Below are 14,759 nucleotides of genomic sequence, written 5' to 3' on the forward strand. Positions count from 1 at the left end.
CACTACCTGCCACTGCAAGTGGGACATCTACTACTGTCCGTGGGACCACATCTGCCACTGCTGGTGGGGTCATAACGACCGGTGCATGACGTTGACCAAACAAAGGAATGTGTGAAATGGAGGCGGACAAGCGTGCCGAAGTTGGCAACTACGGCAAGGTGAAAAATGTGGACTGGCTAACTGCTATTTCACTGCCAACTTCCGCAGAAGTACTCTCTTCCTCTTACTCAGCCCCACTACTCTCTAAAGTGTCCTCCTGTCCGCTATCCATATCCCCATAAGCCTCCAATCCTCAGAATACCTTATTCTGCCCTGCTACTGTTCCACCTGTGTCCAAATGTCTCCAATAGAATATTGGAGGATCTCCTTGTGCCAACTTTCCCCGCAGTGGAGCCTCAAAATCATCCATTGGTATTTGATTAATGGTTGCCTCCAGAAACAAGCCAATAGCATGGTGTGGCATAAAGAACGTCTGGTGCTAGAGTGTCATGAACTCTTCCATCCAGTCGGCAAGGACTGTGGCCCAATCATACACTATGTCATTCATGATGCCATTCATGAATACAATTTGTGGCACCGCTATATCCGAAGCCCGAGTTGCCCCTGTCAACTTGCTTTTGATAACATCCATGATGCATCGCCAATAGCCCTCCCGAATAAAATCTCGTTGAAGCCCTCTGCACTTAGACCCCTTAACCACTAACTCCATCTCCTCAAGCGAAAGATCACAGCCTACCAATCTTATCCAATTTTCTTTCTGTTCCTGAGACAACTTGTAGTTCTTGATTTCCACCTACTGACCTCCTGGGCCAGGGATGCCAAAAAACCTAGTGAAATCCCTAGGTTTAAAAGAAACCGTCATCCGATGCTTCTTGTACAAAAATGTGTTGGTTCTACTGTGCCGATTATATTATTCGATCATGGTGCGCAAAATTGATTCAAATAATCAAATGGAAAACACTGGAAGTTGTATGGCCCAATGTATCTGTGCTCGCACCAGAATCTGTTTAATTACCTCTGTGTCCAGAGTTTCTTGCCACCATTTCCGACATTCGCTGCCATTGAGCCCCTCAAACTAAACTGTAGGGTGTGTGGGTTCGGCCCTTACTTTTTGCTTCTTGCTAGCGGACGCTAATGGCCTTGCAACTCAAATTCCAAAAGCCAAGACTCTGGCATTCTTCTCCATATTTGTTTTCAGCTGGTTCTTCCACTGCTTCCATTTTCCTGCTGATTCCATAATAACAGCTTCTTTCTTGCCTTTACAACATAGGGTTCCTGTCGCTTTTGCCTTCCCGCAGATAAGCTGGCTCAATATATATTTTTTTCCCTTGCTTGTCTCTTTCCCCACCGGTTCCCTTTCAGCTAATGGCTGGAAAGTTCCTTACTTGTCTGCAGTCTATTGCCATTTAAGATACCCAATGGAAATGATATTAACTCCTTCGTGCTCTCATCCGTCGAGATAAACACCTCCGTGGGAGAATTAGAGTCACGTCGCAGAAAAGAATAATAACCTGTGGGTTGCCCTAGAGGAGAAGAGAGTAATCACAACTCTTTGTGATGGACAAACCCAATCAGCTAATTGTCCTCACTCTTGTCAGAATGAATGGATTTAATGCAATGCCATGAAGATGCATTCCATATATTACCAAATTTGTTATCTTGAGCCGAAGCAAAGAAATCTCCTTTCTATCAAACCATATTGATCTTATGGAGTTACTACGTACAAGACCAACTGCAATATCGTGGCAACCAGCAAGGTTATCATTCTCCAAAGCTGAAGATGTAAAGATTTGGACCAATTGCAACCACAACAATTTCGATGAACTGCAATGAGGGTGGATGCTATCTCCTTCGCACCACCGGTTCTTATTTTCTTGGCCGCTAATGTTGTTTGCGGTCTACACATTAACATGCGGGAGTACTTTAGAAAGTCCGCAGGAGGATAAGTAGACGCCGGGGGAACAAGGTTGCATGTGAAAATATAACCGGCAATCCATAGGCTTTTACAATCAATCCGTAGATGGAAAAGGACTAAGCTGTGGCACAAAAGGCAATCCGCAGACAAAAAAGGCTTAAGCTGCGGCACAAAAGACAATGCACAGGGAATAAGAAGAATGCGCGGTAGAATGTCCGCAGACCTAAAGAAAGCAAAGCCGCGGAAGAGAAGTTTATCCGTGGGGTGGGTGTTCGTGGGACACCTCTGTTCTATTTTTTATTTTATTTTTTATATATATTTATTTATTTATTTATTTTTATTTTATTTTTTACAACAAACTCAATTTTCCCTCCAGACTTCGCCATTTTGCGACGAGGGAGTCATTCGGACTTCGTCATTCTGTGACCACAAGGGAGTCTTCCTGGCATGGTACATTTTCAACTTCGACCCTTTGACTACCTGAGGCACTTCTTGTCCGTCTAAAGTCCACAATTTTATTGCTCCATTGTCACCTACCTCCTAGATCTGGTATGACCCTACCCATCTGACCTTAAACTTTCCTCGTTTGATCTCATTTCGTCCGCCATACTTCAACACCAACTAGCCCGGCTGAAACCTATTCAACTTCAGATGTCTATCATGCCACGCTTTGCGCCTGTTCTGTGTCACTTCTGTGGCCCATTGTGTCGATAGCCGTTTCTCTTCAAGCTTGTTCAAATTATGCTACCGTTCCCTCAAGCCTTCCATGTCGCCCAACTTATTTTCTAGCGCAATCCTTAGGCTTGGTATCATGAACTCTGCCAGTACCACTGCTTCCTACCCGAACATCAATTGGAACGATGTGTGCCCCGTTGTCACCTTATACGCTGTGCGGTATGCCTGCAGAGTAGAGGGTATTTTTTCCTCCCAATCTTCACCTTCGACCGCACATGACTTGTAGATAATTGATACCAGGGCCTTGTTCGTAGCCTCAACCTATCCGTTAGCTCTCGGGTAGTACGGGCTCGACAATGAATGATACATCTAGAATTCAGTGGTGAGTAGTCGGATAACATGGTTAACAAAGTGTCCACCCCTATCACGTGTTAACTGCAATGGAATCCCGTACCTGGTAATAATTTGCTCGTAAATGAATCTAGTTGTGCTTACAACCGAGTTATTCGATAGTGCTTACAACCGAGTTATTCGATAGTGCTTACAACCGAGTTATTCGGTAGTGCACATGCCTCCACCCACTTGGTCAAGTAGTCCGTTGCGACAACAATGTATCAGCACCTTCTAGTCTTGCTCATCTTCAGAGGTCTGATGAAATCCAATCCCCATCGTTCGAAGAGTTCCTGCGCATGTGAGGGGTTAAGCGACATAAAGTCTCTCTTCAGCAGCTTCCCAGCCTGTTGGCAAGTATCACAACCGATGACCCATTCCCGCGCGTCATTGTACACCGTTGGCCACCACAGTCCTGCCAGTAGTATCTTCCTTGCCATGGTGTCAGGTCCCATATGTCCACCTGCTAGTCCCTCATGTGCTTCCTTCAATACTTTCAGTATTTCCTCCAACACACACCATCTAAGGATGTGATCCGGCCCCATTTTGTGCAGCAATCCATTAATCAACTAAAATGTACATCTCCTTAATACCAATTTCCGTCTTTCATGCTCTAGCATCTCCCTCGGTGGCTTGGGGATACCGTTTTGGTAGTACTGCAATTTGGAATAGCTATGCATCAGGGAAATCATCATTCATGCCTCCATCCGTTGATTCACCTATTTTAATCCGCAATAGATGGTCTGCGCTGACATGCTTCTTCTCGGCCTATACAATGATTTTGAAGGTGAATTCTTGTAGCAAAAGTAGCCACTCACTCATTCTTCCTTGATGACCGGTTTATTTACCAAGTACAATAAAGACTGATGGTCCACATAGAATACAAACGGTGTCGCCAGCAAATAGTGTCAAAACTTCTGTACCACGCAAACCATGCCCAATGCTTCCCGTTCCATTGTGTTGAAGTTTTGTTCTGCTTGTGATAACAGTCGGCTGGCAAAGTATATCGGGTGATCCAACCCATGGCTACCTATCTGTGCCAAGGTTGCTTCGATTGCATAGTTGGATGCGTCAACGTGAACATGGAATTCCTTGTTCCAATCCCAATACGCCAAGATGGGTGTCATAGCCATGTAATGTCCCCATTTTAGCATTCATAGCATGATGTTGTTGTTGGCCTATTTCCCCACGGTCCCATAGGCTAACTAGGACATTAAAGGGACTTAAAGGCCATTTGGCCTAGATAGTTTCAGCTGCAGGTCTTTCTGTGGGGTTTTGAGGCAACTTTGGGCATACTTACTATTTATAGTAAGTCATCTTGGATATGGTCGGACATCCAGTGGCAGCGGTATGTCGATGGTAATTCTTTAAAATTGACAAGAAGACTTGTTTATCATTGATAAGATTTGTTATGCATTGATAAAGCTATTTTATAAAGTTAAATTTAAATATTTAACTTTATTAATGCATAGACTATAGTTTGTGGGAAATATTTAGATTAAAAGAGTCCCCTTTATTTTATAACAAATTGGAGACATAAGTTACATAAAGGGAGTTATGTTTTATCCCACATTGAGAAAACGAAGGATTGAGCTCTTGTGAGAACACTATAAAAGAAAGGGAAGAGCTTCTTTTTAGTATGCTTGGAAATATCAAAGAAATTGAAAAATTTTCTGGAGATTATGTTTCAATAGCTTGAAGGACGAAATCCCTTCAAGCTGGAAATCTTGACGCCATTGAAAAATATGGTCTTGAGATTCAACATGGTAGCAATCTAAAAAAGCAGATATGAAAAAGCAGCCCGAAAAAGCGGAACCGAAAAAGCAGGCGGAAAAAGCAATCCATAAAAACAGTTCAAAAAGCGGATCCGAAAAAGCAATCGAAAAAGCAAATCAGAAAAGCAAAGCAGAAGGGGCAGCATTGAAGGAAATTATTACAGCCATCTACAACCAGGTTCCTTTGTTAATATTGCTTTTTAGGGTGTTATAAGTTTCAGTTGTAAGTGTGCATTACACCAGCATTATCATTTTAAAATCCATGTAAATGCCAAAAGTCTTGGCCATATTTCATGAGCATTGTATTAGAAATTTCATTGCAAATTAATAAGATATTAGTTGCTGGTGTCATTTAAGCAATACAATATCATTATTTATTAGCTAGTTAGTTTGCATACCAACTGTTTGTAAAAATGCCAGTTGGCTGTAGGTGTTCATTTCTCATGCTTAGATCATATATATGCACTGAATATTGTCAAAATTAGTAGCACACTCATGTTAGGCCATTGTGTAGTCCATTTGGAGTCTTCTAGCATAAGAATCTCATTGATGCAAATTGAAAAAAGTCATTTAAAGCCAGCTGAAAAACTATATAAGTCATACGTCCCTTGCATGTGATTTGTTTGATGAAATTCCTTGAGCTTTTATCAGCATTTTTTGAGAGCAGATTTGAGGAGGGCCATTACAAGCCAATCATACCTTCAGCCCTTAAAATGCCTCATCCTATTCTTTCTCCCATCTGAACGATTCTCCTTTGCATGTTAACCTGTCCAGTGTCTATGACACTTTGGCAAAAAAATTGATGAACCTTTTGTAATAGCCTATGTGTCCCAAGAAAGACTTTACCTCCGTTAAATTGGTGGATGGCTGAATTTCCAATATGACTCTGATTTTGTCCGGATCTGTCTTCAATCCCTCCTTACACACTATGTGGTCGAGCAATCTTCCTTGCGGAACCATGAATTTGCATTTCTTCGGATTCAAGGCTAGTCGCGCCCGTCGACATCTCTCAATACATTCACCCAATGCCGCCAGGTGTCTGTTCTCGGTACTAAATACAAACCAATCATCCAGGCATGCCTTGAAGTTTCTGACGGACATTTTGTCAAAGATGTGAAGTATGATCCACTGGAATGTAGCCGGTGCGTTGCATAGGCTGAATGGCATCCTATTGTATGCGTACACCCCATCTTCTATGACAAATGTCATTTTCAGTTTGTCCTCCTCTGCTATGGAAATCTAATTGTATCCGAAAAAGCTATCCATAAAGGAATAAATTTCATGTCCTACGACCTCTTCCAATATATTGTCTATAAATGGAATCGGGAAGGGATCCTTGATTGTAACTATATTAAGGCATCTAAAATCAACGCATATCCAAATCTGGGTGGTGTCCTTCAGTGAGATTACTATGGGTGACACTCATTCACTTGTCTACACCTTGAAAATATTACCGGCTTCCAGCATCCGGTTGATCTCTTCTATAACCCAAGCCGCATAGTTCTTATTTATCTTGTAGGGTCGCTTCTATATGGGTACTGCTCCTTCGACCAACAGGATGCGATGCACACACAATTTCGACGATGCTCCTTTCAGATCCTCGTATGTCCATGCAAATACATCTTTGTATTCCAAAATTATCTTGAATGTCGTTGCTTTCAATATTGGGTCCCAGTTATCTCCCACCAATATGTTTCTTGGTTCGGCCTCATCTCCCAAATTCATGATTTGCAGTGTGGCTTCGTTGTATTTGATCGGCTCCCCCTCACTGAATGCATGGGCGGGTGTTTCATCCAGCTGCGCATCCCCCTCTTTCATTTCTTTGAATTATCTTGGAAATTCATCTCCGTTGTGCCCTTCCTCTATTGTGAGTATGTTGCAGCTTTGGAATAGCTCATAGTCCTCCATCTGCCAGTGGTAAAGACCGTTGACAGAATCCAAATCGTCGTCCCTTGATCCTCCTTCCAACCGCAAGACTCCCTCCTGATCTGGTTTCATACGCTGCCTCCTTTCATCTTCTTCTTCAGAATCTGATGACAAAGCTTCTTCCCCCACCATTTGGGTGTGTAAATCAATGACGAATTTTCGCCCTTTGCTTTCAAGTGATAGTGTTTTTCTTCCAGTCGTGTTTAACTTTGGCTTGAAAAGCCATCCGCGGCCTAGAATGGCGTCATATCCTTTTCTCTTCAGCAGGATCACAACAAAGTCGAGCAGGAATGGTTGTGTGTCAATCGTCACCGGTTGTGCCATCAAGACACCGAGAGGTTTAATGTCGTGTTGGTCTGTTGTCAACAATTGGAATGTAGGTGGCCACAACGTTGGCTGTCCCAACCTCTTCCAGGTATCCTCAGGCAAGACATTCACGCCGAACACTCCGTCAACAATTGTGTCTGTCAGCACATTTTCGAGAATCCCCATCTCGATGACCACTGGAAGCCGTCCGGATGTGAGGGCTAGCAGCATTAGGTCTTGTCCACCAACGGCAATTTCTTTCCCTCTTCCTAGTTCTAGTAACTTAGCAGTTGGCACGATGTTTGTGAGTACGGATCGGAGTTGAGGCATTGTGAGAAGCAAATCATTTATTCTAACCAGTACCTCCATTTGTAATCTCTGTCGTACTATGTTTTGTTCCACACAGTTCCTTTCCGAGGTACCGGCAGTGTCCTTCAATTGAGATGTTTTCACCTGTGCTGCTTTTTCAATTTCCGCCCGTGCTTCCTCCAATTTCCTCTTTTCTTCCGTCAGGTCAAGTTATATTTTTTCTTGCCTCCATGTAATTGCCAAAACCTCCTCTTCGTCCATCCTGATGGTGATCAAATTTACTCCGGATTTTGGGCACTTGGCATCTTCATGATCCCCAGGTCTACACCATCTGCATAATAATTTTGATGTGTTTGTCGTTGTACAATCTCGTGCAAAGTGACCCCACAAATTACATGCTCGGCATTGAACCATCGGTCGGTCGTTCACATCGTACTAAATTCGACTTCGGTTGCCATTATTATTGTTATTGTTCGCATTGTTGTTGTTGTTCTGCCCACGTCTATTATTTTTGTACCCCCCCGACATGGCACCCTCCGTACTTGTGTTTCCGGTCCCTTTGGATGCGAAAGCCTCCTGTGTCAGGAACACTTGTTGAGGTCCTCTAGTTTTCATATTGAAGGGACATTCTTTTGTGGAATGTCCCATGATCTGGCAGATCTCACAAAACTGGTTCTTTGGACAGGATCCCTTTGTGTGACCTTTCGTCTTACATTCCATGCAACATAGCTCGCTTCCCTTTGTTTCCTTCTACATGTTTTTAAATTCCTTCATCATGCGGATCATGTCCTTCTAGAGAGCTCGGACCTTCTTGCTACTGTTTTCATTATCACTGCTATCTTCTCCCGAGGATGCATCATCATTTGAATTGGATGAACTACTCTTCTTTTTCTTTTTTGTCTTCTACTCACTTTCTAAGTTCATTGCTCGATTGTATGCTTCAGCGTATGACAACGATGGCACAATCTTCATTTTCTTCCGCAACTTCAGGCGTAGGCCTTCAATGAACCATCTCTTTTGCAGCCCATTTGTCGGCTTATTTTCCATTTTATTTATTAAGTCTTTTAATTTCCTAGCGTATACTCAGACAATTTCATTCGTCCCTTGCTTTGTGTTGTATATCTCCGCTATGATCTCATTGCCGTCACGCAACAGTTGAAATTTTGTGATAAACTCCTTTTTAATGTTGTTCCAAGTGGTTAATTTTTGGGGATCTATATCTGTAAACCAATCAATTGCGACACCCCGTAGCATTGTTGAACATTGCCAAACCCATTCATTTGTATCTGTTATGCCATTCGTCCTCCAAATCATTTCGCATGTTTTACAGTGTTGGATGGGATCAGCCGTACCATCACCATCAAACTTCGGTAGTTTTTCCTTTGGTCCCACCATCACTACTGGATTTTGTGTACAAACATTGTTCAGTCCTACAACACTGGCGCTATTCACTCCCACACCGGCGATTTGCACTCCCACGCCAGCACTCTGTGCTCCCACACCATCGTTGTTCAGTACAGGTGTCTTGTTTGCAACAGCGGCAAACTTTGGTGAAGAAGGATCTTCTAAAGTTGTCCTTTTAGAAAGTATATCACGGACGAAGTGTTCACTTCACACTTGTGCTCCCTTGGCACTCCAAGCCATGCAAGTTAATTCCCTTCCGTCTGGATTCTCTTCCCTCGACGAATACAAGTTCAAAAATTCCTCTCTTGCTTCTTCCACCAATTCCACCTGCTATCAAGTCTCCTCCAACAATTCCTCAACAGTTCGGCATCCGTCAGCAACCTGCTAAAACCTCCGTCTGCGTTCGGCCTGTTGCGCCAAAATTAAATTTTTTTGAGTTGTGCAGATTTCATCTTTGTCCTTCAGCTTATTCTTATTTTTGTTTAACTGATTCGGCATTAATCTTCATTCCTCAGCCTTTGTTCCACGTCCATCGAGCAATACCGCCAAATGTTTACCTCATAGATCAATGGATTAATGCACACAAACAATGAACAAGAACAGCAGTCCTCCTTTTATTATTCGCATATACCAAGAGATTACATACAGATCATGATTTACAATGATCTCAGATGGGGTATAAATACTTCCCACCAAACGTTCTCGAAGGGGTCTGTCAGCTACATAACAATACTAATCTACCCGTCGGCTCCAAATCTTTACCAACAACATGAGCCCGTCGGCACACAGTTTCTACCGACGACATTGTGCTCATTCATGCTTGAATGGTTTGACCTCATTAAAATGTGAATATCTCACTAGTGCTTATATTAAAGGCAAAACTTAGTCAACCAGATATTTGCATTTATGCAGAACCCCCTCTGAAATCTTGTATAGCTTGCAGACTTGTAATTCTATTGGTTTTAGATTTAATAAAACCTCACAGAGCTTTCCTTCTAATTCCAAGAATGGTTCTACAATAAGCACTAGAGCTCTGTTTATTTGCAAAGCATTATACACACATATTCACGCATTTTTTTTATAATGCTAGAGCAGTAGCTGAATTCTTGTAATTCAAATATTATTTTGAGATATGCGATCACAAGGTGCTGAATTTCAGACCATTGAACACCATTGCAGTGACTCTTTTTCCATTCTTAAAACTGCCTAATTTTGAAAACATCAACTAGAGCTTAATGATGGTTTGTATTTTATTTATTTAGTATTTACAGAAATCTACAGTCAACAGAACAAGTACCCAACTTGGAAAAAAGGTTATGATGTCAGCAAACAAAAACACCTAAATAGGAAAATATAAGCTCAGAATATTGCCAAAGTCATGTAATACGGGGCAAACATCTCTGGATACCTTTAGTTCTGCGGAGGCCACAAAATGATCCCTGATGCCTTGGAAAATCTGTGCTACTAGAGCATTCACAATTTGTTCAGAAGAAGATGCAATTTTACGATTCCAAAGATTGCTTTCCAGTAAGTCAACAAGTCGCATTTCAGATGATTGATTTACTGCTGCTTCTGCTGTATTCAAGGTTTGGCCAGGTTTTATATCTGGACGAGGCTTGTTTTCTTGCTTGCTACCATTTTCAGTGAGTCCAACTATCAAATCCTGAGAGCTTGTCCCAGCTATAGCAGAACTATTAAGAGTCGCCTGCTCGCTATTTGAAAAGAAGTCTAGAAACTGGCGCAACCCAGCTCGATTCTGAAAAGGTTAAAATTCCAACGCAAGTGTGACTAAAAGTTATCACTGGCAAATAAATAAATATTTAGATAACTTACAACTTTTAAGTCATGTGGAAAGTAAAATACTTGGATACACTTTAAGCTCAAATAAATGTCATGCAGATATATATTTTTTAAATAAAAATGGCATGGCCCAGAATAGGTCCCATACCTTATTGTGGAGTGACCAGGTGACATAGCGTGTTGTACTCATGAGATCTTCCATACATCTACAATATAGAAACATGATATCAAGCATAAGAAAAGTGACATAGTTTTTATATCTTGTTTTGATACCAGAGATTTCATAATCCATGAGCTTTGTATACAAATGACAAATATTTATGTATTTAAAAATGTTATTTCCTTTGTTTAAAATATATTTTTGTGCTGCTGTGATCAATATATGCTTGTGATGTGATTAAACTAGCTTCTATTTAATTATTTTATCATGTCTATGAAATTAATTTTTTAAAGAGTGCATATTAAAAGCTTTAAACCCTTTAAAAAAAAGATCATGGTTTGTTCAATTTACTGGATCTGAGTGATGAATCCAAAACTGTGTCAAAAGTCAGCTTGTCAAGTCTAAGCCAAGTTCAAGTCTACTGTCTTATAACTATGGTATTTACAAGCCATCAAAAGGTTAAATAAGAGTGCAAGAATGTTTCAAGGAGAAACCCAGCAATCTTCAGAATTCAAAATGCTTAGACTCCAACTGCTTCAACTCTCTTGATCTCGTGAATTCTTCTATTATATTCAATATGGGACAATTTCCACTGCTAAGAAATATGATCTGAGGATTACAAACTTCATAGCTACTATTTTGCGCCAAATAAAATGGACATTGGTTATTGTTTTTTCCATGAAAACATCATCCTCTTGAGTGTACAGACCCAAAATTAATCAAATGAGCTTTGTTCCACTCTGCTCCATTAATATTCCCTGTGACTCTATTTCAGATTCTTTCCTGCAAGATTGGGGCTTAGGAAAGTGTTTAAGCTTGTGAGTCTTAAACAAATCAGCTAGCTCAACCTCCTCCATTTCAGATTAAGCTATATAGGAATCCATTTGATGAATCAGAGATCAGTGTTACGAAACTAATTAATGGATCAGTAAATAAAATATTCTTCTGAAGGTAAGAAGTTATAACATGTTATAATATTGAGCAAGTAAAGAACTCCTTAATACTTCTATTTTAATTAAGTATATTGTCATTCAACGCCTTCTACATTTACTAATCTTAACTGATAAGTAAATTAACACATGCAATAAAAGATAAGAAAATATCCTACTTTTCTCGACACACCCGTTCTGTTGCCTCAGCAAATGAGTAGAATGCAGTTGTAATACGTTTTACAAACATATCATGCCCACTTAGGTATTCCCCATCTTTCTGCAGAGTCAAAATTTAACATAAATGCCAAAGCCACAATAACCTTCAGTAGAATACCACAAATTGAATATGTCATATACCAAAAAAATCAAATCCACAGAACAAAAGTTGCACAATCGCATTCCTACAAATTGTCCTTTCAAAACCAGTTAAAGCATTGGAAAACTGGTAATTTGAAAACCTGAAGTAAATAGATAGTAATCGGAAGGAGTCTCTTTAAGATATGGGATAGCCTGAACCCTAGCTGAAACAGACAAACAAAAGATGATCAAACCATGAAAACTGTAAGTATAAGATGATTTAAAGAAAAATAAATGAATAACTACAGAAATTACTCTTATTCTGAGAATAAAACAACATGAAGTGCATTTTCATAAACCACAAATACTGGCCTGAATTAACAAGAATCTTCATTCGTAATACTTATATAGGGAAATAAAACAGTCGTCACTATTACCAGGATTGGTTCATAAGTAGTGTGACATAAAGTATCAGAAAAATGCTATTTAAACATATCCTATAAATTCGGGGAAAATAAGATACATACAACGTTTTTAGAAATTACAACCATCGCAATCTAACAATACCAAATTATTGTTATTCCATTATTGTTTCAGCCATGCTAATTAGAAGTAGTGTTTTTTTTTTTTAAGAACCATAAGAAGCATTTGGTAACATAGCATAAAGTCTTTATTCTTTTGAACGAGTCAATTTAACCTTGTCTTTGCAATACTTTTAGCCTTTAGGGTTGGAACTGCCCATCAAAATCCATTGATTGGACATGTATAAGCTTTGAGCCAAATCCTGTCCTTATCCCAGAAGGCCACTAACCAATCAGCAACAACAAATGTCTTGCATAGAATTTCCTGCGTTATGTGTTACTGCACCCATTGTCACTGTAAGTCTGCTTGTTGGGTTCCGATCAATAACTCCACTCATTTGGTAAAGGCCCTGACTGTTGGTGTAATTAAATATTACTAATTACACTTTACTTAAGTTTACTTTGGATAATGCATTTACATATTAATTGTCATTGAGATGCCATGGAGCTTGCATTCTATTTTATCACATGGTGTAGGAGAAATCCACTTGCACTTAGTTGTTGTCTCACACCTTTTTGTTTGTGAGATCCAACTTGTTCTTATCACATTATCACCCTCTCATTGTTGCACATTCTTTTTTGCACAATGGAGGATGATCCACATTTGGTGGATACGTGATTACAACTTGTCCAGTTGATAGGTTATCACTTGCATCACTCCTACTTATCATGCATTGCCTATTTATTCAGGCACGTCTACATTGTACACATCTGAATATTGGGCATCTTGATCCATTATTGTTTCGATTATTGATCATCACTGAATGTAGCCATTTGAGGATCACATCATTTTGTCTCTCTTCTACTATCCCTTGAGCTTCTAGATCTTGGCATTCTCATTTATTGCGTTAGGCAAATTCTTACACTGACAATTTCAATTATTGCTTGTTGGCGAACAATACTTGATTGAATTTCTAATAAGCATATAAACCTTGTAATGCATGATTCCATATCATTTCCTTCTCCTATGTGTTGCAACCATAGTAACACAGAGACCCCGAGCGCCCCCCCCGCCGCCGCCCCACATCTTAGAGATAGGGATGCATCGAGGACTTGGGGACCCCGTCTCTAGCGAGGCCACCTAATTCCGCCACCTGTGCCAAGGATGAGGGACATCCCGATGTTGACTATTTATGTTCAATGTTCAATGTTCCAATTCAATGCAATGTTCAAGTATTTACTTTCTGACATCTTTATATCTTATATTGCAATACATCTTTGCATAACTAGCATTTTTAAGTACCATATGTATGGTATATACTATATACAACCCCCCTCTCCCCCACCGTCCCCAAATTAAGGCCTCTCCATCCCCCATTCTGAAAACTTATCCCCAATTCCACCATCCCCTAGGGTGGTGTAACTATAGTTGCAATAGATTTCAAAATAAGAATGATTTCATTAATAGAAAGTCCCTGAAGCTCCTAGAAATGAGAAACAAATTATGACTTCTGAATGACAAAAAAAAAGATATTTTTAACAGTATAATTACAAAATACATGGTTATACTTGAAGAATCTCTCCAACTTTCAAATCACAACTTAAATCCCAATTTTTCTACAGCATTACCACAAGGCACAAAAGCATTTGCTGATTATCACACAGATGAAGTGCATCCATGGATGTGCTTACACAAGTACATCAGACCTCTCAATTTCAAATTCCCCAATATCATCCAAAAAAATAGTGGACCACATATCCCTTCCTTTGGCCAACTATGTTGATTGGAGAACAAGGAAATGAGCTTTTCTTAATTTGGACACAACTAATTTTCAAGATCATCCAACCACCTCAAGCCCAATTAACAGTTGATAAACCTGCTCTCTTTGCAAACAAGGATATTTCAGCTACTGCAAGATGGAATTATTCTCCTTCAGAAAAGTTGGAGAAGTAAAATCTATAATCTGTCATTTCATCAAGGTCTATCCTAGGCCCAAAACTGTGATATCTTCGATGCACAAGCATTTGATATCTTCACATCTGTTGATATACTTATGAAACTGGGGTCAGTGATGGAGAGGCACAAACCATCTTCCAATTAGTTTTATCATTCATGAAGAAATATGGATTCTACATAAAACATTGGACCCTTGTTCCCAGAAATACTCTCCAAGAACTGTCCTAGTTTTGGTTCATATACTAGGTTTGCCAAGTAAAATATGAGAGGAATCTTCCCTTGAGTAAATTGGAAATGTCATTTAGGACAAACTAATGATTTCATTAAGCATAAAAAGAGTTGTTAATGCCATTGCATTTACATTAATCTAGTCTAGGGTTTATGAACTCTGG

General features: G+C 40.0%; 1 protein-coding gene across 2 annotated transcripts in view; it reads right to left on the reverse strand.

Annotated features, from left to right (window-relative positions):
- The window catches only part of ARC5 (P-loop containing nucleoside triphosphate hydrolases superfamily protein), a 246,658-nt gene that overhangs the window by 43,768 nt on the left and 188,131 nt on the right, over positions 1 to 14,759 (reverse strand). The window contains exons 12-15 of one of the 2 annotated variants that reach the window (XM_089829851.1): positions 12,051 to 12,113; positions 11,769 to 11,869; positions 10,649 to 10,706; positions 10,109 to 10,456 (exon numbers count right to left, since the gene is read on the reverse strand). In XM_089829851.1, the coding sequence (XP_089685977.1) occupies positions 10,109 to 10,456; positions 10,649 to 10,706; positions 11,769 to 11,869; positions 12,051 to 12,113 (570 nt within the window). The remainder of the gene's footprint in view (positions 1 to 10,108; positions 10,457 to 10,648; positions 10,707 to 11,768; positions 11,870 to 12,050; positions 12,114 to 14,759) is intronic. The other variant, XM_089829852.1, reaches the window with a different exon arrangement.

The sequence above is a fragment of the Cupressus sempervirens genome, chromosome 5 (genome assembly GCF_028749045.1).
Source record: "Cupressus sempervirens isolate cs-2001-9-10 chromosome 5, ASM2874904v1, whole genome shotgun sequence".
NCBI classification, from domain to species: domain Eukaryota; kingdom Viridiplantae; phylum Streptophyta; class Pinopsida; order Cupressales; family Cupressaceae; genus Cupressus; species Cupressus sempervirens.